At 38.9% G+C, this 26,716-nt stretch overlaps 1 protein-coding gene across 1 annotated transcript in view; it reads right to left on the bottom strand.

The window, feature by feature from the left end:
- LOC145692720 (Na(+)/citrate cotransporter-like) overlaps window positions 1-26,716 on the bottom strand; it is a 117,207-nt gene that overhangs the window by 16,577 nt on the left and 73,914 nt on the right. The window contains exons 2-6 of the mRNA XM_081768141.1: window positions 23,119-23,384; window positions 18,455-18,569; window positions 14,878-14,999; window positions 4,664-4,792; window positions 1,071-1,190 (exon numbers count right to left, since the gene is read on the bottom strand). Of these exons, the coding sequence (XP_081624267.1) occupies window positions 1,071-1,190; window positions 4,664-4,792; window positions 14,878-14,999; window positions 18,455-18,569; window positions 23,119-23,384 (752 nt within the window). The remainder of the gene's footprint in view (window positions 1-1,070; window positions 1,191-4,663; window positions 4,793-14,877; window positions 15,000-18,454; window positions 18,570-23,118; window positions 23,385-26,716) is intronic.

Here is a 26,716-nt window from a genome sequence, read left to right on the forward strand (position 1 = left end):
AATGTGGCCTATGTGCCTAACACTACTCAGTAAAAAATTGACTATGTAGTATTTACTATGGAAGTGGTTCAAATAAGCCTCAGAAGAACGCGCGTGCCTGTATGTTTCATCAGTTCTGAAGTAACATCTGGGCTGTTTATTCAATATTTTCGTTTTGACACTTAGCACGGATTTTATATGCAGTCTACATTTATGCTAGCCCAGTAGCAAGGGCGCCGATTTCTCTGTAAATTTGGGGGGCCCCATTCAGATGCAGAAGATATATATATTAACATTTTAAGACAAATTGCACTCAAATTATGCAAAATATTGTGTATTCATAAATACAATAGGGGGCCCACATGAGCTTTGGGGGCCCCCTTGGCCCCCCAAGATCGGTGCCCTTGCCCAGTAGTAGTTTATTATGATGTGAAATGATTCTTCCTATGGCCTATTTATATGTATACATGTAAAAAAAAAAACTATGTATAGGAGGCGAAGTACAGTAAGTCATTCCCTTGCACTGTACATATAATGAACATATATTTGTGCTACTACTACTTATGAGCTGAATACAATCCAATACAAAACCATTCTGCATAAAGCGTTGATTTTGCATTGAACTGCTAGGCTGCAGCACAAATAAGCAATTCCTCATTGTGACCCATCCTTCCCTACACTATTGTTAATATAAGCATATTTTTGAAATTGGCGTTTCTCGATTGTACAACAGTAAAATACTACTAACAAAAACATGCTGTCCATGAATATAGTTCTGTCTTTGGGTGTAGATTCAATGAATTTAAAAGAAGAAAAAATTAATTAAAGCTTTCATATGATAGAACATTCAAACTTAAAGTTAAAAAATAAAGATTTCGGAGGGAAAAATAGAAAAACTTACATAAATGAAAATTATGAAATACGTTTAATCAGCATGTCCGTTTTCAATTCAAATAGACTAATTATACATTTAGTGTCTTATGTTTACATTTAAGTTGTTAACGCAGAGAAGCGAGAATAAATTTACAACGTAATTTTAATAATAATTCAACGACTTTTTATAAAAATGTTAAAGTAGTTTTTGATTTTACCTGAGACCAATATACAGAAACTGCAGCCAAATCCAAGCGAGAAATAAATTGAGTAAAGTTCCTGGAATGTTGAAGGCCATCCACATTGCGAAGTTTAAGCTATCAGAGTCAGGAAATAACCTTTAAAAATAAAATATGAAAGATGTCAATATATATGTTTTCCATATTTATCTAAACTTCAGCTTAACTCATCTTTTAAGTGCAATCAGTGGCACTCAATTTCTTAAAGACTCACTGGTGGCTAAGCTGTTAGCGTATGCGCCTTCGGCGTGGGAGAATCAGGTTCGATTCCCAGCGGGAGCTCATGCAGTTCAGATCCCACATTAAGCCCTAGGTTCATGTCTCGTACAACCTCGCTGCTGAAAGGGACGTTAAACTAAAAAGAAATCAAACAAATTTCTTAAAATCATTTAGAAACTAATAGACCCAGCACTTTTCCTTGTTTGTTATTAAGAGTTCAATACATTACTTTCCTCTCTTTCTATCAGTTTAATTTTAAAGACAAATTTTAAGATTTCAATTTCATGTACTTTCACACACTAATTACAACTCTGAAATGTTGTACAAATACGAGGGAGGCTCAGAAACTAAGGTTACAACGCCGACATTTCTGAAGTTTCGTCTGTTATAGGGGAATGAGGAGTGTGCGGTAATTTTAATACATGGAGTTGGCAACTGTGCAGAGTTTCAGCCACCTACGGCGTTAGCTGTAGCTAAACAAACTAGGGATGGGCAAAACCGGTTTTTTATAAAAACCGGAAACCGGTTTCTAGAAAATCGAAAAACATCATCTCGGTTTTCTCCAAAACCGGTTCGATGTTTCACCGAACCCGGTTTCGGTTTTCTCTAAAACCGGTTCGGTTTTTCGCCGAAACCGGTTTCGGTTTTCTCCAAAAAACGGTTTGGTTTTCACCGAAACTGGTTTCGGTGAAAACTTTTGGAAGACACATAAATATATTTCTCTGGAAATAGATTCGATTTCCGGAGAACGAAACACTATTCTGGTCAGAAATAGAACAAATTTTGGAAAAAAAATGAAACCAGATCCGAAGAAAACTGAACCGGTTTTGGTGAAAACCGAACCGGTTTTTTGAACATTTTCAAAATCCGAGTTTTTGTGCCCACCACTAAAACAAAATGGATACTCGTTTGGAAAACTGGTCTCGCGAAGAAGTCCGCTCAGTTACTCGATTTATGTGGACGAAACATGTAACCACGGCTGAAATTCGCCGACAGCTGGTTTAGATTTACGGAGAAATTGTAAATGTCTCGTCAGCATGTCACAGAATGATGTCGAAAGTTTGCGGCTGGTAGAGAAAACAATACCGAGAGGAGTGCAGTGGCCAACCCAGCACGGCATCAATAAATGTGAACACAGATCGCGTGGAGGAGCTGATTGAGGATAACAGAAGGATTACGTTACGGCATTTGGTGGCAGAATGGGGAATGTCGTACTTGAAGAAGTACTTCGGAGACCTCGCTTCCCTTCAAAACGAGGAGGTGCAATACTTCGTGACAACGTGGCTGAATACTCAAGGATAGGATTTTTACCAAAAAGAAATCCTCAAACTCATCCCACGATGCGACAAGTGCTTCAACTGTATGAAGACTATGTCCAAAATAACCTAATATGTGTACTATCTGTTGGTCGTACTAGTTGTATGAAATAAGATCGGCTATACACGTGTTACCGCAGGCTTTGTAACCTTACTTTTCGATCACTCCCCGTAAATAGAACTCAATGACAATACAATACTTCCACTTAATTTTCTCCCTAGCTTATCTTTTTTTTTACTATAAAATTATTTTTTTACAAATATATTCTGGTTGCGTACATGGTAGCCATTGTCAGTTCATAAAGTATTACTTCAATTACATGGCAGAGTGGTTCAGTGCTGCTTCGACACCTTCTGTGGCGTATTTAATGAAAAAGTTAGAAACTACTGCCTACCACTTCGTAAAAATTTAGAATGAACCGTTATTTTTAAATCTTGTAAATTCTTCGCAGAAAATAAAATATGTAAACTCACACATTGGAATTATGTAATATTTTCAAGTGAAGAAAATTTGGAGTAAAGAATTCATTGTAGGATATTAAATAAGGAAAAGTAAATAATAACAGTAGAGAAAAACATTTTATTACATAATGCTTTTGTAAAATGCACTAACGAGAGATTTATTTTTGGTGGGATAAAATGAAAAGATGGAACTACAACTAAAAGCATTGGACGTCGGTGTAAAAATGAAGAAATGGAACTAAGAATAAAAGCATTGGGCGTAGGGTAAAAATGAACAAATGGAACTAAAACTGAAAGCATTGGTCATAGGGTAAAAATGAAGAAATGGAGCTAAGACTAAAAGCATTGGGCGTAAGGTAAAAATGAAGAAATGGAACTAAGTCTCAAAGCATTGGGATTGGGGTAAAAATGAAGAAATGGAGCTAAGACTAAAAGCATTGGGCGTAGGGTAAAAATGAAGAAATGGAACTAAGACTTAAACCATTGGACGTCGGTGTAAAATGAAGTGAAATTGAGATTAAAAGCATTGGGCGTCGGGTAAAATTGTAACAATGGAACTAAGACTAAAGGCCCTGCAAAATCAAGAAATCGAACTAAAATTAAAAGCATTGAGTGTAGGGTAAAAATGAACAAATTGAACTAAGACTCAAAGCATTGGGGTTGGGGTAAAAATGAAGAAACGGAACTATGACTAAAAGCATTGGGTGTAGGGTAAAAATGGAGAAATGGAACTAAAAGTATTCGGTTCGGAGTAAAAATGAAGAAATGGAACTAAGACTAAAATCATTAGGCGTCAGGGTAAAAATGAAGAAATGGAACTAAGATGTAAAGCATTGGGTGTTGTGTAAAAATAAAGAGATGGAACTAAGACTAAAAGCATTGGTCGTTGTGCAAAAATGAAGAAATTCAATTAGAACTAAAAGCATTGGACTTCGGGTAAAAGTGAAACAACTGAACTAGAAATGAAAGCATTGTGTGTCAGGTAAAATTGAAACAAATGAACTAAGACTAAAGGCATCGGGGTAGAAATTAAGAAATGGAACTAAGTCTAAAAGCATTGGGCGACTTGGTAAATATGAAGAAATACAACAAACATGAGTACTTTCAAGAAATCAATAAATTTCAGCGTACCTCTACACATGTCTCCCAGCGATGTTCTGTGGCTCGAAACACGGCAACTATGCTTGAATTAAAGTTTCGAGCCACAGAACAGATATGGGAAACATGTACAGAGCTACAAGGCCAACACGTTGAAATTTACTGATTTCTTAAAGTATGTATATCTGTATGTGAGAATTAAGTTACAATTATCAGGCAATTTTGTTAGTGGTTCATGTTCATAGCGAATGCTTGTCCTTACTTCAATAAAGTTAGTACAAATGAGAAATGTTAAGTTATTTTCTAGACACCCGTATTTAACACGGTTTCAATAATCTTGAATATTGTGACATTACATCACAAAACTCTCAATTAAAAAAAAGTAGGTCAATCATTAAAGTCCATATATGTTATACGTTTATACGTAGAGTAAACATTACATTGCCTTATTTCTACTATCTTAGTCAAGGTACTCACTGTTTGAATGTTCCTTTAAGGATAAGGTTTGTCCCAGATCCAGTCAAAGTGCCCGTTCCACCAATATTCGAGGCATAAGCCACACCAAGGAAATAACAGTAACGCTGTTTGCGGGCAATATCACTTTCGCTATCAAAAAGAAAAGAAAAATTACGAATTATAGAATGTTACTTCTGTAAATACTCTTTCGAGATACTCTAAGTAGTGTTTCCAAAGTCTGTCGGTTTTGAAGAATCGTGGATTCCTCCGGAGAGTTGCACCAACTTGAAATAACTTACAAAGTGAAAGTTATTTTAACATTTTGGAATTGGCAACATTGAGACATCACTGTCGTTAATTCATACCAGTCAATAACAAGATGGTAACTTTAGGAGCAGGCACCGGTAAGGAAGTGTTCTGGTTTGCTGAATTTGTCTATGTTGTGAAGAAAGATCCAGATAATAAAAGTATTAAAAGTAATTCAGAAAATAAATATAAGACGGATCAGTCGACTGAACAAGATAACATACTTGAGGATAAATTCTCATGTGTAGTTTTCGAGAAATCGAAGAAAACAAAGTTTTGTGGCGCACAAAAGTAGTCTATGTCGTTCGTTCTCAATAATAATTGACATTTTATTTAAGGTAAATTTAACCAAATAAGTACTTGCGTGGGGGCGCGGTGGCTCAGTGGTAGAGCGTTCACCTCCGGTGCTTGGGGTCCCTGGTTCGATTCCAGCTCGCGCCGTGTGGACTTTGTGGTGGACAAACACCGTGCTCGTGGGTTTTCTCGGGGTTATCCGTTTCCTCCCACCTTCTTCATTCCACCATTTCACTTCTTTCTCATAATCACCGTCTCCTTTAGCCTAACCGGCATAACCGAGGGACGTAAAACTTAAAGATTTCATTTCATTTCATTTCAAAGTTCTTGCGTGTTTAACGTTCCATTAATTATGCGCTCGCAAAGAGCAAACTAAATTATGCACGTGTCTGCCAAGCGACCGGAAGTTAATCTGACCATCAACCTTCACCTCAGTAACTACAGGCACGTTACGCACACACAACAGTCATAGCTCGTCCAGTGTCGAAGAGAAATGGATGTATCGAAGCACATTGATCACGTGTGTTTGTTGTATAACTTTAAAGCATGAAATCGCCGCATATACCAGATGGCATTTGGAGAGAATGCCCTGAACGAACGCACTGCCACACATTGGTTCCAGAAATTCCGTTCGGGAGATGCGAGCCTTTCGGATGAACCTCGCAGTGGACAACCAAATATGATGGATAACAAGGCCTTCAAAGCAGCCATTGAGGAGGACAGTAGTCTAACGTATGATGAACTTGCAGAAAGGTTCCAGGTTTCCGCTGCAACAGTCAGACTGCACTTGCATGGAATAAGGAAATCATACAAGTTAAGCCAGTGAGTACCCCACACATTGTCGGAAGCCAACAAGAAACAATGGGTGACAGACTGTTTTGTCCTCTTTACTCGGCACCTGAACACATCCATCTTTGATCGCTTGCTCATTGGTGACGAAAAGTGGGTCCTCTATGACTCTCAAGCGTGCTAGACATTGGTTTTCGCTACGTGTCTCTGTTCCTCACACCTCAAGATCACCTCTCCACCCACAGAAGGTTATTTTTTGGAATTGTCGGCAAACTGTGTATTACTGCTGATCTCTACTCTCAACAGTTGCAAATGGTGCATCGTGAGTTGCGGCAGAAAGAGCCGACATTGGCGAATCGCAAGGGTGACCTGTTCCTGCATGACAATGCCAAGCCACATGTGGCAAAGAAGACCCGTAAGGACCCTTCAGCAACTTGGTTGGGACACTTCGTGCCATACTTCATACTCACCGGACCTTGTGCTAGCAGATTACCACCTATTTCATTTCCTCGACAACTTCCGTGGAAGATCTTTCGCAAATGAGGGAGACTTGCGTAACGCACTCATGGGCTTCTTTACATCCACGACCAGGGAATTGTGCAGCTGCAGGAACATAGGCAAAAGATGCTGGATGGATATTACCTCGAAACCTAAATTTACCTACCATCCTATTGCCCTTTGTTTATCACTGCTCTAGAACAGCAAGAACTTTTTCGGTTACCCTCGTAATTTCAGGAAGAAATTTGTATTTATTTAACTTATGAAGTGTAGTATAATTATGAAGCAATGTATACTGTTAACTAGGCGATTGTTTTTTGTTTGTTTGTTTGTTTGTTTCTTCGTAAGTGACTGATACAAATTGTCTTTATGCACATGCTACTCGTAAACAGTGCGCAAAGTAAACAGTCATGTCTCGTGAAATAAATTTTTAAATGATATGCAGAGCGATGTCTGTGCGGCGCGATAATAAAATAACGAAATCTCTTTAACGCTGAATAGATGTGGTTATTTCTGGTCAATCGTAGTATTCAAGGAGACCGTGATAAGCTTACAACATTATTTGTTTACTATAAAGATTACTTATTTTACATCACTGACAAGCATTAACACGCACGACAGTTCTTTTGTCATATATTGTGTTTTATCTAAGCACATGTGTACCGTATTCATTGTTTGTGTTTTGTGAAAAATATGCTTTGTTATGGCTGGAAACGTCTATATATAGAAGTAAGAATGAAAAGAGCTTTAAAGATATATTTAAAAAAAAAAATACTTCATAAAAAGCAAAAATTGTTAGGCTTACATTAAACATGATAATTTGATCACACTTAAGATACTGATTTCGAGACACTAGGCTATACTACGTTGAGGTTTGGATTTATGATTTTTTAAAAGAATCATTCGCGTTTTGAGTGGTTTGCAAAGCCATTACAAAAAACAGTGTGATACTCCCTCTCTCCTACTCAAAAAAGGCTTTAGAGGGGCACAGTGGCTCTGTGGTAGAGCGATTATCTGTAGAGCATGGGATCCGTGATTCAATTAGGGATGGCCACAAAGTTTCGGTTCCGGCGGAACCGGTTCTTGGAAATCCGGTTTTCAGAACCGGTTCCGAAACCGGTTCCAGACCTGGATCCGAAAACCCGGTTCCAGAACCGGATCTTATGAACCGGTTCCAGATCTAAATACGAAAACCCAGTTCCAGACCCGGATCTTAGGAACCGGTTCCAGATCTGGACCCGAAAACCCGGTTTCAGAACAGGATCTTAGGAACCGGTTCCAGACCTGGCTCCGAAAACCCCGAAAGGCCCGTAAGGGACGCACAAAGTTCACCTTGAAAACACTGAAAACAGGACCCCGCGCTTCTGCCCTCCCCGCCCAGACCCGCTTGGCCCCCCAGAAAAAAAATGTTGGTCCACCAGTGGGTGTTTAGCCAAATGAGTTTGCCAGTTACCCAGTTTGTTTGGCCAAATGAGACAAGCGACCGCCGCCTGGGCGCCTGCCTGTCGCTTCCACCATTTCATCTAACACTGTTCACAGCCTGCCAGCAGCTTGGGTTTAGCGTAGGGATTGCCGCAAAGTTTCGGTTTCGGCGGAACCGGTTCCAGACCTGGATCCAAAAACACGGTTCCAGAACCGGATCTTAGGAACCGGTTCCAGATCTGGATCCGAAAACCCGGTTCCGGAACCGGATCTTAGGAACCGGTTCCAAATCTGGAAACCCAGTTACAGAACCGGATCTTGGGAACCGGTTCCAGATTTGGATCTGAAAATCTGGTTCCAGAACCGGATCTTGGGAACCGGTTCCAGACCTGGATCGGAAAAACCGGTTCCGGAACCGGTTCTTCTAGAACCAGATCCGTTCAGAGCCGAAAACCGGTTCCACCACAAACCGGTTCTGGTCATCCCTAGATTTAATCCCGTCAGGTAAGTTTGTGGTGGACAACATTGTCCGTGGCGTTTTCATGGCGTACACCCGTTTCCTTTCACATTTTCACCCCACCAATTCTTCCATCATTATTCATTTGCCTTAATAATGTGGTTATGTCACTTTCTTTTCTATTCTTTTTTTTAGCCGCTGTTCAAGGATATCAATTATACATGCGAACAGAAATCAATTTTCTCTCACTATTCTGCCATCACACACAAAAAAGAGATTAAGTACATAGGATTAAAGTTCAGTGTTTCTTTCGCCATTGGGGCTACATGAGACCGGGACATACAGCTCAACGTGAAATCCGAACCACATGAACGCCCGCTGGGAATAGAAATCGGGTCTCCCGCTAAAGAGACAAACGCTAGCCATACAGCCAAGAGAGAGGATCACAAGAACAGAAAGAAAAATGGTAAGATTTAGGATTTAGATTTTTGGGCTTCCGGCTTTATGGCCATGTTAGCCCGTCACTAATGAGGGATGATGTCCCTTGACCACACTATCCGGGGAAAGGGAAGGAAGGGAGCGACCTGGGACCTATATGTCAGGTACCATCCCGGCATTTGTCTGGTGTGAATGAGGAAAACCTCACTCCGGATACCTGGCCTGAAAAAGTGTTTACACTTTTTCGACCAACTGTCCCCACCGCGAATCGAACCCGGAACGCTCGTACCAAAGACAAGAGCGATAGCGACTACGCTATGCGGTGCCAGAAAATGGAAAGATTATTTGTGCTCTGAGCCTCTCCAAGTTCGAATTGTTTTGAACAGTATCACTTCGAAAGATCTGTTTAACTATGATATTGCTAATTTCACTCCTCTCCTTATCGTCACAATTTCCTTTAATTCCACTCACCACAATTTCCAGTCTAGTCCGCATCACAATTTTCTTCAGGTACATCGGACGCGATTATCTCAGTTCCTTCTCGCAGTAGGTTGGTTCCCTCTGCGTTCCCACACCCATTTATGTTAAATGGGAGTGGTTTTATCTAAGAAATATCATCAAGAAAATGACATAAAATGCTTTTAGACTGTAAAACAGTATCGTAGCCTTTATATTTTAATGGTAATACATGTGTTCACATTTTTAATTTAAAAAACAAATGCCTTCTCTATTAGTATATAGACTACTAGCGTTAATTACAAACTTCGCTAGGTTAAAATAAGAAAAATTAGTGATATATTCTGTTATCACTAAAGAGTGCTTATACTATTACTAAAGCGTTTTCTGATAGACAATGTTTTTTCGATCATTTTTATATATCTCCCCCTTCCCCAAGTTCCGGGATTGAATTTAGATTTTAGATTTAAACGGGATCGGAAGTATCATTGTTCATCTCAGCGACCCCGAAAACTATGGATTCGGCAATAATATAGGTCATATATATATATATATATATATATATATATATATATATATATATATATATATATATATATATATATATATATATATATATATACAGTGGCGGATCCAGCCGTGTAACGTGGGTTCCTGTCACCACGGCATGGCGCGTCCTCAGGTTGCGGATCGAGGAGAAGGCCTCTAGATATAGAGGTTAGCTGCGAATATACTGAATAAGCAGTCGCGGACAGCCGACTAGGAGTGGTCCTCCAGCTTGGAGGTTTGGGTAGGGCTAACAACCTCATCCTGTAAAAAAAAGCACTTGTTCAGAAATATTCACAAAAGCCTCGGACAAGGACTGATAACTTGGCACTACCTCAGCAAAAGAAAATGGACATGAGATTTGGAACATGGAATATTAGGAGTCTTTATAGGGCAGGCGCGTTAAAATCCGTAACGAGTGAGTTAGAGAAATACAGGATGGACGTAGTAGGAGTTCAGGAAGTTAGGTGGGAAGGAAATGGATCTGAGAATTCCGGAAATTTTACGTTCTTTTACGGGGAAGGAAATAAAAATCACCAGTTAGGAACAGGGTTTTTCGTTCATAAACGTATATTACCAGCAATTAAACGGGTTGAATTTGTTACTGATAGACTTTCTTTTATTACTCTTAAGAGACGGTGGTGTGATATTATTTTTTTAAATGTACATGCCCCAACTGAAGACAAGGATGACGATATAAAAGACAGTTTTTACGAAGAAGTGGAACGGATATTTGACCAACTCCCGCGATACCATATAAAAATTCTATTAGGGGATTTCAATGCGAAGGTAGGACGAGAGGATATTTTCAAACCGATTATAGGGAACGAAAGTCTGCATAAAGAAAGTAATGACAATGGTGTTAGACTCGTGAACTTTGCAACATCCAAAGATCTAATCGTGAAGAGTACAAAATTCCCACATCGCGACGTTCATAAATACACTTGGACATCACCAGACGGAAAAACACACAACCAAATTGATCACGTTTTAGTAGATAGAAGAAGGCAATCTAGCATAATTGATGTCCGGTCGTTTAGAGGGACTAATTGTGACACTGACCACTGCCTGGTAGTAGCGATAATACGAGAGAGGTTATCGTTGAATAAAGGTAATATTCATTGTCCGAAAACGGAGAGATTCAATTTAAAGAAATTAGAAGAGAGCCAGGTAAGAGAGAAATACCAGATTGAAGTTTCGAATAGATTCTCGGCTTTAGAAGATTCGGAGTGCACTAGCGTTGAGGATACCTGGATTGAAATTAGAGATAGCAATAAAATTTCAGCAAAAGAAAAATTGGGACACGCGGAAATACGTAGGAACAAACCATGGTTCGACCAGGAATGTATTAAACTAGCAGAGAAGAGAAAACAGGCAAAATTACGCTGGCTACAAAATCCTAATGAAATAACTACACAAAATTTCGCAGATATCAGGCAGGAAACTTCCAAAACTTTAAGAACAAAGAAACGCGATTTTCTGAAAGCTAAAATTAAGGAACTTGAAGATAACAGTAAAAATAAAAACATCCGGGACATGTATAAGGGAATCAACGAATTTAAGAAAGGCTATCAACCTCGTGCTTATATATTAAAGAAATCTGACGGTACAGTTCTCACTGACACGGATAGCATCTTAAATAGATGGAAAGATTTCTTTGACGATTTGCTTAACACGCAACCAAAAACTAGTGTGCGTGGAGAAAAGGTGATACACACCGCAGAACCGTATATTCCAGAACCCAACCGAATAGAAGTAGAAACCGCTATAAAGAAATTAAAGAAACACAAATCTCCGGGTGTAGATGAAATTCCGGCTGAGTTAATTTTAGCTGGAGGCGAAAAATTGTGGAACAAGATACACAAACTCATTCTCCTTATCTGGAACAAGGAAGAATTGCCACAGGAGTGGAAAGAATCAATCATTGTTCCAATTCACAAGAAAGGCGACAAAACTGACTGTAATAACTATCGAGGCATTTCTCTTCTGTCAACATCCTATAAAATCCTTTCAAATATTCTGTTAGCAAGACTGACCCCATACGCAGATGAAATTATTGGAGATTATCAGTGCGGATTTAGACGTAATCGATCAACTGTCAATCAAATATTTACCATTCGCCAAATACTCGAAAAAAAGTGGGAATACAATACCCCAGTACATCAACTATTTATTGATTTTAGAAAGGCGTACGACTCGGTTAGGAGAGAAACATTATACAACGTTCTTACAGAACTTGGAATACCGAGAAAGCTAATTAGGTTAATTAAGATATGTTTAAATGAATCCCAAAGTAAAGTCCGGGTAGGAAAATTTTTGTCCACGAGCTTTCACGTCGAAAATGGCCTGAAACAAGGAGATGCGTTGTCGCCATTATTATTTAACTTCGTTCTGGAATACGCTATAAGGAAAAACAAAGATAGCAACCAGGGCCTAGCGTTGAACGGTATTCACCAGGTTATGGCATATGCTGATGATGTAAATTTAATAGGGGATGATAGGAGAACAATAGAAAGAAATGCAGAGATTTTATTAAACGCTTGCAGGGACATGGGTTTAGAAGTAAATGCAGAGAAAACTAAATACATGGAAGTGCGTCGGGACCGGAATACAGCAAATTATGGATGCGTTAAAATATTAAACAATACTTTTGATAAAGTGCATAGTTTCAAATATCTAGGATCAATATTAACAGAGGAAAATCATATTCACGAAGAAATTAAGTGTCGACTAAAAGCAGGGAATTCGTGTTACTATTCGGTTCAAAATCTCTTGTCGTCGCGAATTCTGTCGAGGAATTTGAAGCTTAAAATATACAAAACGATAATTATGCCTATTGTTCCGTATGGCTGCGAAACATGGTCACTTACTCTGAAGGAAGAACATAGACTGGAAGTATTTGAGAACAAGATCCTGAGACGAATATTCGAACCCAAGAGGAACGGGAATGGGGAATGGCGGAAACTTCATAATGAGGAACTACATAAGTTATATGGTTTACCCAACATTGTTAGGTTCGTCAAGTCTAGAAGGCTTAGGTGGGCGGGTCATGTAGCTAGAATGGAAGAAAGTAGAAACGTTTTCAAAGTCTTGACTGGAAGACCAATCGGAAAACGACCATTTGGAAGACCTAGACGTAGATGGGAGGACAATATTAAGATGGATCTCGCAGAGATTGGAATACAAAGTAGAAACTGGATCCAATTGGCTAAGGATAGAAGTCAGTGGAGAGCTTTTGTGAACGCGGCATTGAACCTCCGGGTTCCATAGGCCATAAAGTTAGTTAGTTAGTGGCGGATCCAGGATATGATGAAGGGAGGGGTAAACCATAGTTTGTCGTTTTTATCCAGTGTAAAGCAGGATTGAATCCCATTTTATCCAGTGTATACCTGAGCGTCAAAGGGGAGGCTATAGCTCCTCTACCCCCCCCTGGATCCGCCACTATATATATATACAGTATGGCGCTAAATTCGTTGTACAAAAGCAGAGTGTGGCGGATCCAAGGGGGTAGAGGAGCTATAGGTTTTCTCTAAAGGATTACACCGAAAAGTTTAAAGAAATAAAAATAAGCTTTTCATTCTTGCATTGTTATGTTCTCAAAGATTGTGCATTGTAAATATTGATTTAATATATATTATATATTATACTGTATATATATATATATATATATATATATATATATATATATATATATATATATATATATATATATATATATATATATATATATATATATATATATATCCATCCCTTAAGTTGCACCGTCAAAGTGAAACGATAAAAAAAACATCCCATGTCCGAACCTCATCTATGTTGAAAATTTGATCAAGATCTGTCGGGTGGTTCAAGAGTTATTAAGCCACAAACGTAGTCGCCTTCATTTTTATTTATATAGATAGACAGATGTCTTTTATGTCAATTACTGAAGTTCACAAAACAGCCTACTCCTTGTGAAAATTTTAGGACTACAGCACTGCATACCTACCTTTGCTGCATCTAGAACCGTGAAATTTGGGCACAAAAGCCCTTTTTGTCACGATAACACGGGATAAGAAAGGATATTTTGAAATACGTATCCTAAAAGTTGGAAGTAGTAATAAAAGAAGGTTTAGCTATTGTGCCAAGAGTAGAATCCCTAAAATTACGGAGATGAAATTGGAATTTATATCGAAAATACCTCATTAAAAATGGACTAACTAAATAGGTGTTTCAGCATTTTCAAAAATTTTAGTGATTAATTTTTATGATATTCAAATTTCCATGTTTTTTCTTTTTCTTTCTTTTTCTTTTCTTTTTGCTTTCTTTTTTTTTTTAGAAAACGCCCAACGTGAGGATTCACAAATTGGAGGAGTAAAATTCGGTATAAAAATATCTTAATAAAAAATGACTTAACACGTCTGTCAGGACTTTCGAAAATCCCGCTTCAAAAGGAGGGTAATTTATGTAATAGTCATGTTTCCCTTTTTATATTCATTAAACTTTATTCTTTTCGCGCAAAGAACGAACATTTTTGGTAATTATACATAAATTATAGAAATATCAAACAAATTAATTTATTTACAAAAATTATAGCCTATACCACAAATTTTAAATTTCTCGAAATAAGGGGCATTTAATTACGTGAATATGATGAAAGCATTAAAATTTCAAATCATACTTCGCTATATTTCAAATTTAATGGGATGCAAAATCAAGATGATGCGGGCACTCAATATCCCTAAAGGCACTCAGGAAAATTATTGATAATTTAGAAACTGGCCTATTCTAGGCTGTGACTTTGTAGTTCCATTGTTTTTTTTTTTTTTAAGAAAAAGTCCTGAATGTATCAAATATGATTTGCCTTCTTTCATCGCCATCAGTGGCGTACAGAAGGGGGGTTCGAGTCTGCAACCCTCCTCTTACACAAGACATTATGCAAAAAATAAACACAAACTTTTGACATTTTATTAACTTGATAACTTGACTCCCCCCTTGACCAACTTCTACGTACGCCACTGACTATCATTATCAAATTCAAATAGCCACATACCCACATTCCAGGTCTGTTTCTTTCTCTGCTATTGCTGGAGGAGGCGTTTTCACTGTTTCTGGAACCGTTAGACCATTTTCATTTGTGGCAGTTGCATTTGTAGTTTTGGCTTTTCTTCTAATCTGTAAAGAATCAGCATAATCAGTAGTTTTTTTTTCTAATGAAAGAAATAACAGTGTGAAATAATTCAATTTTGTGTACTTTACAGAAATGTCGAAGATATTTCAGCATTTGCTTTTAAATATGTACTTCACACATAAAGTATGTAATATGTTTTGCAATCATATATTAAAGAAAAGTTTGAAATTTTTTTTAGCATTATTTAACCTGAACTTTAAGACTCTACATATGTTTTGCAATCATATATTTTTAAAAAAGTTGGTTTCTACAGCTGTTAGAGAGCCTTCTTTTTACTTTTAGGATATATACCTAGACCAGCGGCAGACCTAGATGGCTAAAGCTAAGGGAGGGGGGGGGGGGGTGGAGCAGCCAGAACTCAGACTGTGAAAGGTATATCATGAGTTTATTATAAACTTCCAAAAATATATAAATAATAGCTTACATTATTTATGTCATTCAAAAAAAAAAAAAACTATCTAGATCTGCCACTGACTCACAAGGAGAAGGCAGACTTTGGTAAGTGAACTTCGGGACCATTTTTTGCGAGGAGGTAGTGCACATTTAAAGAGCTAATATTGCAAACTGAGAGAGCGCAATGGGCAAAAATAAGGGAGAAAAACCGTCTTCAAAAGTTTTCTAATCGCCACATATACTGTTCGACGCACAAATTTGTGAAGTGACGGCGTGCCAGAGTGAGTAAATTGTGCAACTCATATGGAAAGGGTCCCGGGTTCGATTCCCGTTCGAGTCAATCCATGTTTTGTTTTTTCCTTCAACTCATAAAGTAACCATTTGTAACTATAAATAAAATATTAATTCACCATACGTTTATAATGAATAAAACAATAGAAATTTTAAAATCACTTGTAAAATCTTTCAATGTTCCATGTTAACTAGCAAGAAAATTTAATCTATTCGGTAAATATACTGATATCACGAGTTGTATTATGGTTTCGACAGTCAACGGTGCCGATTTTTCTGTAAATTTTTTGGGGGTGGGCATTCATAAAAACACATACAACAATACATGTAACAATAAAAATACAGATGAAAATTATATTCATAAAATACATGGGGCCCACATCAGCTTGGGGGGATGGGCCCCCGGTACCCATGATCGGCGCCCTTGACGACAGTCGTTGTGTAATAAATTTTCTTGACGCTTCGTGTCTACATCTGTTGACAGTGTGTGATTTACAAAGGAGTTGAGGGGGGAAATCTCTTTGCTAATACTGGATGTTGCTATGACCAAAGCAGATTTCCTCCTCATTTCCCTTGTAATTCTCACACTGTCAACAGATGTAGACACGAAGCTTCAAGAACATTTTTAACACAACGACTGCAGTAACAATAATATTTACAGAAGAGATTAAATTTTGTTCCTAGTTAACATGGAAAATCAAAAGAATTTACAAACGATTGAAAATTTCTATTGTTTTATTCATTGTAAACATATGGTGAATTAATATTTTACTTATAGTTACACATGCCTACTTTATTGGTTGACGCAAAAAAACAAGAGAAAAGTTTGACTCGAACGAGAATCGAACCCCGAACGAGAACCTATACACTTGAGTCGCTGATTCTTCTCACTCTGTCACGCCGTCACTTTATAAGTTTGCGCGTCGTACAATATATGCGTCGATTAGAAAACTTTAAAACGGCTTTTCTCCGTCATTTTTGCCCATTGCGCTCTCCCACTTTGTAATATTAACTCTTTAAATGTGCACTACCACCTCGCAAAAAATGGCCCCGAAGTTCACTTACGAAAGTGTGCCTTCTCTTTATTAGACTTATGCTCTACTAGCTTACCAAAATAAAACTTATATAAAAGAATCAGAAAAATCACCCATACGACCATTGCCGAATTTAGGGGGGGGGTGCACCGGAGCACATACACCCCCTTCATTGTAAATAGATAATATCTAAAATGAGAACCTAGAAGTGAAAAGGCAACATTTTCCGAAACTTTCCGCTGTCCTGTGTCCGTTTTTAGGCTTAAAAGAAAGCTTAGTTTTGCAAAGGCAATAGTTTAAGTCGAATTTCTGAAGGTTGAAGAAAAAGGATTCAGTGATCAAAGTAATATTCCTCATTCACACCACAGGTGCGTGAAGGCATTTAAAAACTTAAAAATTTAAATCAAATATAGTGGTGCACCCCTTCAAGAAATCGGGTTCGCGGTGGCTCAGCGGTAGAGCTGGGGTCCCGGGTTCAAACCCTGCTCCCGACAAGTGAACTTTGTGGTGGACAAACACCGTGTACGTGGGTTTCCTCGGGGTTCTCCCGTTTCCTCCCACTTTCTTCATTCCACCATTTCATTCATTTCTCATAATCACCGCCTCCTTTAGCCTAACCGGCATAACCGTGGGACATAAAACTCAAGGATTTCATTTAATTTTCCCTTCAAGAAATCGTGGATCCGGCCCTGCATACGACTATTTTAATCTTTTAAAATATAGAAATAACTCGTGTAGAGTTTGTTCACAAACAAAAACCAACTTTATCTTCGGAGATCAAGAATTGTGAATACCGTTATTCAACGGATGTGCAGTCTAGTATCCCTTGTGCCTCGCAGAGACAATGGTTAGAATCTAACCATTTTTAAGTGTCAATAATTGACTTATTGATAGTCCGTCCTTCTGACAGTTTCACTACTCATAAGAAAAAAAGTTTATTTAGTTTGTAATTCTACTATAATCTCAGTTTCCCTTCTTCATAGAATATCTAAAGGATGTCGCATAAAAAAACGCATCTTTTTGGAAAGCCGCAATTTATGTTCTAGTATGTTGGCAGCACTGAACGTTACACGATTTTCATCTGTTGTCTCTGTAAATTAGTAGTCACGGAGCACACGATCGTCATCTGTTTTCTGTACGAGTAGGAATGGAGCTCTTCACAACAGAACAGCGTCTTCTTGTCAAGGATGTTATAAAATAGAGGATCTGCCCTTACAACAAAATCTTGAAGCCATACATCACAGTTTCGCCACCCCTACTCTGCCCACTCCGCCCAATAGGATCGCAATGTTTTGAGCCAACAATCATGGCGGAAACGAAAGTAGCGAATCAGACGATGGCAGAACCGAGAGTAGCCAATCAGACGTGCCGATGCTCGTTTTTTTTTTTTTTTTTTTTTTGGCTTCATCGATTTAATAGGATGAAGATACATATGGGCAGATCCTCTATTTATAGCATCCTTGTTTCTTATAGTGAAAACAATGCAAATGTGATTAGCGCTCCATTCCTATCCGTACAAAAAACAAATGACGATCAAGCGCTATTCGGAGCTTCGTGACTACTAACCACAGAAACAACAGATGAAAATCGTGTAACATTCAGTGCTGCCAACTTACTAGAACATTAATTGCGTTCTTTTTGGGACACCTTTTATTATTCATATCCTTTGTGAATACCGTATTTCAATAGTGTGTTTCTCTTATTGTTTGTAATCTAGTTACCTTATTCAGCTCTTCCAGAATAGCATGGACGATGGGTACCATCATAGCTGCTGTGGCGGTGTTGGATATCCACATTGAGAGAAACATCGTTGTAACCATAATTCCTAACATCAATCTGCAAAAAGTAACAGAAATTTAGTTTCTCCTTCACACTGCAGGGACAGAGAGATGCGATATGATATCTCGAGAGATCTGTAATTGACTTGACACTGGTAGTTTATTTATTATTATACTCTCCATCTTATTCCACTTACGGTACTTTAAAATGCATGTTACTATGACGTCAATTGAACTTTGGTATTGAAAAAGAAGAAAAATGAAAGAATTAACGGAAGAAGGTAAAACGAGAAACGTCCAACTTTAATAGGCGGCGCCACAGTGGGTGCATCTACAGGTCCGTAGCCAGCCCGGGGCCCGGCTGAAGTTGGGGGGGAGCATTGGCGGATTAAACCAAACGTCTTGGGGGGGCTCTTTGTTGTGGAGTGAGGTATATTCCCCGAAATTCCCCCCTCCCAAAAAAAGAAAGGTAAAACGGATTCAGGAAAAGAGGGTAAAAGATATAATTGCTACGGAATTTTCAGCACAATGCCCCCCTCTCCCGAAAAGATATTCTGTCTACAGGCCTGGTCATGGCTGTGCTTTACTAAATATTTCGCTAGAAACAATATCAGGTTAAACATTTTTTAGAACGCTCATAATGTTTCTGTATTTTAGTAAAATGAATTAAACAAAAGGACAAAAGAACTTAGAAGTTACACCCAAAACACGCTTTTCGGCGAATGCCACCCAAGGCGTATCTGTCGATATAATATTGTCGTGATCTACGGCAATGTCCCTATGGCATTTAAAAGTGCTAGTCCCTTCAGCAGCTTTTCGCCAGAACGAGATCGCAACCACGTTTTCAGTCGGTGCAATGTGGATTAAGATCGTTCTGCACTGTCCACGCTCGAATGCAGGGTTACAAGTTGAGTTGATGTTGAATTAAACGTCCCTTTCAGCAGCGAGGCTATATGAAACCTACTGATTAACGTGGAATCCGTACCACAGGGTTACAAGTATGCGCAGCAGTTTTCGAATAGGCACGTGAAGATCATCGCTGGTGGGCAAGGCCGTCCGTGATAGAGTTCCACCTTCTTCTTTAATTCTCTTCCATTTAGAAGTGCAGATTGCAAATTCAGAACTAAAGAGGGAAAACAGCATTTTTTCTTGAGTTCCGATAGTTTTGTAAACTCTTTCTGCTAGAACGCGGAAGTTGTTGCTCAGAGTTTAGTCAATTGCGCGTGTTGGCAATAGAATGTTGAGTCCGTATACATTTAAAACTTCCTGCGCAAGACGAGTTTTAAGGTCTTCTACAACCGACTCTATCAACGGAATGTAGACAGTTCTTTTAGTAGTATGATGCCGTGTCATCTGCCCTGAAGTCCGTACGATGTGTTTGTCTTTGAGTGAGATGAGGAATTTGAATCTGCACATCGACACTAGCAGCCATTCTGGCTATTGCTTCGAAAGTTGCCTTGAATTCTTTGCTGTTTGAACACTTCTTGTTTAATGCTGCGATAGTGTCCTGAATGGCATCTGACATTGCGTTCATGTCTAAATTTGTCTTCTGCAAAAGTCGGTTGAGGGGAGGGTTATCGTGAGAACACCCTGAAGACACGTAATAGTTACGATAAACTCGCTGTAATGCATGGCAGAAGAAAGTGTCCATGCTTGGAACACACTGTAGAGCCTCACTTATTTATTGAAATTTCACGTGAAATTTTAATACCGCGTTGTTCCGTTCAACCCATTTCGTTTCACACAATGTCTCCAACTGGCCACTAACCGTAAGCTTAAGGACAGTATTGCGTTTTGAGATGCGGTGAAAAACGCAATGATCTCTTTCGTTGTTTCCAGACAGTTCCTTACGCATTGTACTGACGACAATCTGAAGATGGACAAGTTGAGGCTGTGACTACAATATGAACAGTGCAGCGCGTTTGAAACCTCCTTCTGGATCTCCTGCACTGCCCAGCGACTTTGAGAGGTCGTGACGGCACAATCATCTGTACCAATACCAACGCAGTTTTTCGGGTCGAGTGAGAAATCTCGTAGCAAAGATAGAACAATTTCTCCAATTTTCCCTCCAGTCAGAGAGAGTTCGGGCAGTTCTGCGTCTTCGGATTCCGAGCTCGAACCATTGTCCTCACCTTTCTGCTCTGCTGGTGGAGGATCAGTGAAACCGAAGCAGTCTTCTCTTATTTCACCCATTTGTTCGTACCTTAGAATCAAAGACAGCTGAGTTGTGTGCGAAACGACCGTAGTCTCATCAAACATAATAGAATAAAACTGATCCTCTAGCACTCGATTGACAATTTTACAGACGTGATTTCTCATCCACAACCCTCAATGAAGGCATTTTGTGTGGTTTTATTGGCAAAAATGGCCCTTTTTGATGCTTTCTTCCAGTGATTCTTTAAGAGATCGTCACTACAAACCATTCTAAATTTGAGCAGTTCTCGAAAATTGCCCTCGTTGAACTTAGTTTCTGCACCGTCACCATCTGAGGACCAATTATCCGCACAAGCATTGTCCCTGTGGCCTTGAAAAACAATGCCTTACATTCCAAGGAATATCACATTCCGCAACATTAATTTCAGTTTGTCGCGATTTTGGATGACTTGTCTTCTTGACGAGTTGATTTGATTCTTGATTGATTTCACTGGTTCCCAGTGGTTTTTCAGAAACGCTTTTCCGACCTCAAGAGCGTTAATGTGATATTGTGCTTTGTTGTGAGTTTCTAAAATACCGTATAAAGTAGCGAATTTCTTCAAAGGTTTAGAACAAGAGTTTGGAGGGGCAGGTTTCTTCGATAGCCCCCCAAAAAACCCGTTGCAAAAGGTGAGCAATATTTACAAAAAAGATCCCTCTGCTTATGGGAAAGAACCAGCCATGGATAGTTTTCCAGATGTTCTAGCCTCAAGTAACACCGTCCTTGTTCCTGAGATTTATCTGATATTATGACTCGAGTTATCGTTAGCGTAAACGCGTCATGCCGGATAGAGACTATTTTTAAATAGAATTTAAAGCATTAACCCTCTTTTGAAATAACGCAAGAACGATCCCAAACTTTCGTTCTTGTGGCGGTAAGCTACAAGCGGCAGTGTGTGAAATTTTAATATTTTAGAGGGCTCTTGGGGGGGCGATCGCCCCCCTCGCCCCCTCCTTTAATCCGCCACTGGGGGGAGATCCAACCTTATTATATAGTTCATCACCATATTATAGTTCATTTGCAACCCTACCGTGAAAATTTTAGGGGGGGCAGTAAAAATTTAGGGGGGCAGCCTCCAAGATCCCCTCTGGATACGGGCCTGTGCAGCTGCACCCACATTAACTTCGGTTTTCAGATTTCCTACAATAATCCTTTCTATTTTGTATATTTCTTATTTGTTATGTTTGGATATATATTTGAGTCACTTCTTAAGTCTCTCATAAGTTATTTACTATCATACCGTGTTTTTCTAGTTTTTTTAAAAAGTAAAACTTAGGGATTATTTTTGAGATCTTAAGGCTTAATAGTGCAGAGCGTTCTGGCAACAATGTTAGGATGTGTTGTCCCATCCTAGCCTGCACCCACATTACCAAAACTCTGGCGCCGCCAATGCCAACTTCCAAAACGTTCCAAACGAAATGACTGAAGAATGAGATTTATTTAGTTTTATTACATTCAGTGGAATATCGTAACACAAAAGCGTCAAGAAAATACTACTTATTTTTATCACGATTTTCAATTCTCACTTTCGATTAAGGAACACATTTTCGATGTGTTCTTAAGCTCTTTAAGAAATGCAGACAATCGGATTTTTTGGGGGGGGGAGGGATAATTCACTCATATATTGAAGAAAATGACTAAGATACACTAATTTTATTGTTCATGTAATGTCAAAGTTTTGAAAATTTTGATATTAGTATAGAGTCCGAAATTTAAGAGCAAAATCGGAATTTATGTCACTCGAGATGGGATTTTATGAAGCATACGGTTGGCACCATTGTTTTGAACTGATAAGATTGAATGATGTGAGAGAAAATTCACAATATTCTCTGTTTTATGCGTATGACATCGTATTGATTCCCCTTACTCCTCCCTCCCAAAAAGAGTCACTGATATACGTATATAAACTATAGATTTTGTTATTGAAGTTGATATGTTTACCAACACTTACAACGTTACACTTACCTTCTGAATGTTTTCATAAACGTTAAAATCATTATCCTAACGAAATTGATCAAATGTTGAACCAACATTTATCAGTCCCAGTGTTTCTCCCAGGTATACTTCCGAGCAGGGCTGTGCCGTGGAAAATTAGCGCCCGGGGCGAGAGTATACGACGGCGCTCCCATACATATATTCCAAGCAATTTTTCCTATCTTTTTTCCTTTTTTCTCCCGAATTTTTCGCCCCCCTTACTTCGGCGCCCGGGACCGACGCCCTGCTCCCCCCCCGGCACGGCCCTGCTTCCGAGGGAAGGGGAGGAGAAAGGGAACACTGCAGCTCCCTCACACTTTGATTTCCCTCCTTCCCCTCCGGACAAAATTTTCTGGAAGAAAGACTGATCAACCATACAACGAAAATGGCCAACATAAACATTTGACCAATCTAATGTAGCGTGGTAAAGTTTACTTACAACCGTGGACTGGTTCCAATAAGCAAAATGACCCGAAGAGCAATCCTTTTGTGAAGATTGCAATGCTCAACAGCTACGGCGATTATGATGCCTCCGATGTACATCATGTTGCTCTCCTTCAGGTACGTGATGCATACGGCGTCAGTGTCCATGACGCCCAGCAGTGGAAACAGCACGACAGGGAGCAGAGACGTTGCCGCCAGAGGGATCACCTCCGTCATCCAGAAAATAGCCATCACAAGGAGTACGTAGGCGCATGCTGCTTCCTGTCAATAATAAATACGGAAATTATTATTATTTTAATCGAAGAACAACTCCGCACAAGCCATAAACTCACGATTAAAATTCTACAAGCCACAAATTAAATTCTTTTTAATCAAGGGAATTTTATTTTACTTATATATGTACGCACATAGGCATGTTATATACAGGGTGACCGAGAAGTCCCTAGCCATTACAGGGAAGGAGCGCTTGAATTCAAATGAAGGCTATTGATATTTACTTATAATATCAAAAAAGACACTGTAGGTCAACGAAATCATAGCAGTTCGCCATGACCAGTGCACCTGAACCAGTGCATCCAAATAGAGTTGTCCAGTGCACCTGAACACACGTTGCAAACTTTTGGGGTAATTGTAAGCACCGATGCCGACATGTGATTTCTTTGTATGGGATCACATCAAGAGTCAGGTGTACAACGTAAAAGTTAGGGATTTGGTGCACCTGCGTGAATACATTTCGTCATCGGTGTGTACAATTACCCCAGAAATGTTGCAACGTGTGTTCTGTTGCACTACGGAGAGATGGTAAGTCTGCTTAGATACGGGGAGTGATCATGTCGTACTGCTGTTTTTGTTGACTTACGGTGTGTTCTTTGATATTATAAACACTTCATTTCAATTCAAGTGCTCCTACCCAGGAATGGTTAGAAACTTCTCGGGCACCTTGTATACACAAACAATATATTTAGTAGACCTTCGACTATTCGGCTCGCGCGCGACTATCCAACCTAATTTCAAAAGAGAAATGGCAGAAAAAAAGAAGCCCGTAATAAAATGAGGATTTTTAAAAAAACGATCTACTTGACTAAGTAATGCATCAAGTGAACTTTGTTGTGAACAAACACCGTGTGCGTGGGTTTTCTCCGGATTCTCCCACTTTTTCTTCATTCCACCGTTTCATTCGTTTGTCATCATCAACGTCTTCTTCAGCCTAGCCAGTATAATCGTGGGACATAAGCTGGCTAGGCTAGCCTACCTAGCTAGGCTAGCATAATCGTGCCTAGCCAACATAATCGTGGGACATAAGCTGGTTAGGCTAGCATAATCGTGCCTAGCCAGCATAATCGTGGGACATAAACTGGCTTGGCTAGCCTACCTAGCTAGGCTAGCATAATCGTGCCTAGCCAGCATAATCGTGGGACATAAGCTGGCTAGCCTACCTACTTAGCTAGGCTAGCATAATCGTGCCTAGTCAGCATAATCGTGAACAGATTTCATTTCATTTTTCATTTCGACTGGTAACGTCTTCATAAAAACGCGACTTTGCCAAGGAATTCAAAAATCTATGAAGGAATTTTTTTTTTTTTTTTTTTAGTCTTTTAGGCTAACTTTTGACATTTATGTTATCATTTATCACTGAACAGTCAAATAAGTAAGAATTAGACCTACGTTTTGCGTAGATGGTTTGTTTATATTAAAATTATATTTATGTACAGTATACATCATCATATATATGTTTTCTGCAATTAAGTTGGATATTATGAAATTTATCTTCAGATGTATACAATAATGTTATTCTTTGACTTACTTTTTTTTCTGTAATAATTCAACAACGTGCAGTATGTACAGTGCATAACAAAGAAACATTTATGAAGTACTGGCCTACACTAAGTGGTCAAGAAATATAAATAAGAGCGGATTTTGCTATAAGAAGTGTTTCTTTAATGGTAAGAGTGAGGCAAGAAATGAGTAATTATAAAACTCCGGCTTTTCCATCCCATTAGGTCGGGTATTCGGAACTCTACTGTATATATAAAGTATTGCTCTATTATTATAATAATCTTTGAGTTACAAATACATAGATAGTTCAAGGTTAATTAGATCATTTACCTGTTTGGATGAATGTTGTGACACTATACAAAGATCTTTCCTAACAATTGTAGATCTCAACATTTGGTGCCTTTTACATCTTCGAGCCTTTTTTTTTTTTTAAGCTTGTTCCTTGGGATACACACGAGACAAGATTTGTGGCTGTCTCGTCTCGAAAATGTGTTATAAAAGTGATGTCTCGACTCAAAAACTGTATATTTCTCTATGGGAAGAGCCGTGTCTCGACTCGAATTTTATCAGGAAAATCCTGTCTCGACTCGTCTCGTGCGCATCCCTACTTGTTCCTGGCAAAAGGAATATATTTTGCTTACCAATAGGTAAACATTTTAAGAAACAAGTGATTCTAACGAGTACAAAAAAAGATTAAAAACTAAGGTGTTTCATAAACTGTTTTAACTCGAATAAAAAAAGTTTTCTTTAGTTTGGCTATACAAAATTTGTCCGCTATTTCTAATAAGCATTCGAAGAATATTCTAAAGGGGCGAAAAGTTACCCGTGCAAGGTATGAAAATTTTCTTTTTTCGGAGTGGTAAATTTTTGATGGAAGAATTGATGGAATGAGAAGCTGGGAGGATATGAGAGTACCCCGAGGATACTTACAGACACGATGTTGTCCCCCACAAACTTACTTGGCCTGGGATCGAACCAAGGACCCTGCGTATCAGAGTAAGCGAGTCACCGTGCCTCCCTGTTCATAGTTTAGTTTAATGTTTATTCATTTATTAGTAGTAGTAGTAGTATTTAGTATTATTAATATTAATGTTGTTATTACTAATGTTTTATTATTTTATTTCAGTTCAAGTAACACCCTGTTGACAGCAGTATTGGAAGAAAGGCACGTCAGAACAAACACAATCGCTGCGGGCGCGGGGGCTCAGTGGTAGAGGGTTCACATCTGGTGCTTGGGGTCGTTGGTTTGATCCCAGCTCGCGCCGTGTGGATTTTGTGGTGGACAAACACCGTGCTCGTCCGTTTTCTCCCACTTTCTTCATTCCACTATTTCACTCATTTCTCATTATCACCGTCTTCTTTAGCCTAACCGGCATAACCGTGGGACGTAAAACTCAAAGACTTCATTTCATTTTCAAACACAATCGCGGATATAAGTTATTGCGTATCGAGGAACCTTTAACACCTTGTCTGTGAGGGTTCACGAAAGTCACAACACCAAGAAACAAATGAAATCTTTCAGTTTAACGTCCCACGATTATGCCCTTTTAGGCTAAGGGAGAAGATGATGAAGGCAAGTGAATGCTGCTGAAAAATTAGTGAAATGAGAATGTCGGAGGCAATGGGAGGACCCTGAAAAAAACATAGATAGGATGTCGTCCACCACAAACGAACTTGGCCGAAAACGGAACCAGGGGCCCCACGCACTAGAGGTGAGCGCTCCACCACTGCGAGTCACCGTGTCCCACACAACACAAAATAGCAATGACAGATAACGTCATTACTGTATGTTTTTTTTAAAAAAACTATTGCCATCA

Source organism: Thermobia domestica, chromosome 8 (genome assembly GCF_964235325.1).
Source record: "Thermobia domestica chromosome 8, izTheDome1.hap1.1, whole genome shotgun sequence".
NCBI lineage: Eukaryota > Metazoa > Arthropoda > Insecta > Zygentoma > Lepismatidae > Thermobia > Thermobia domestica.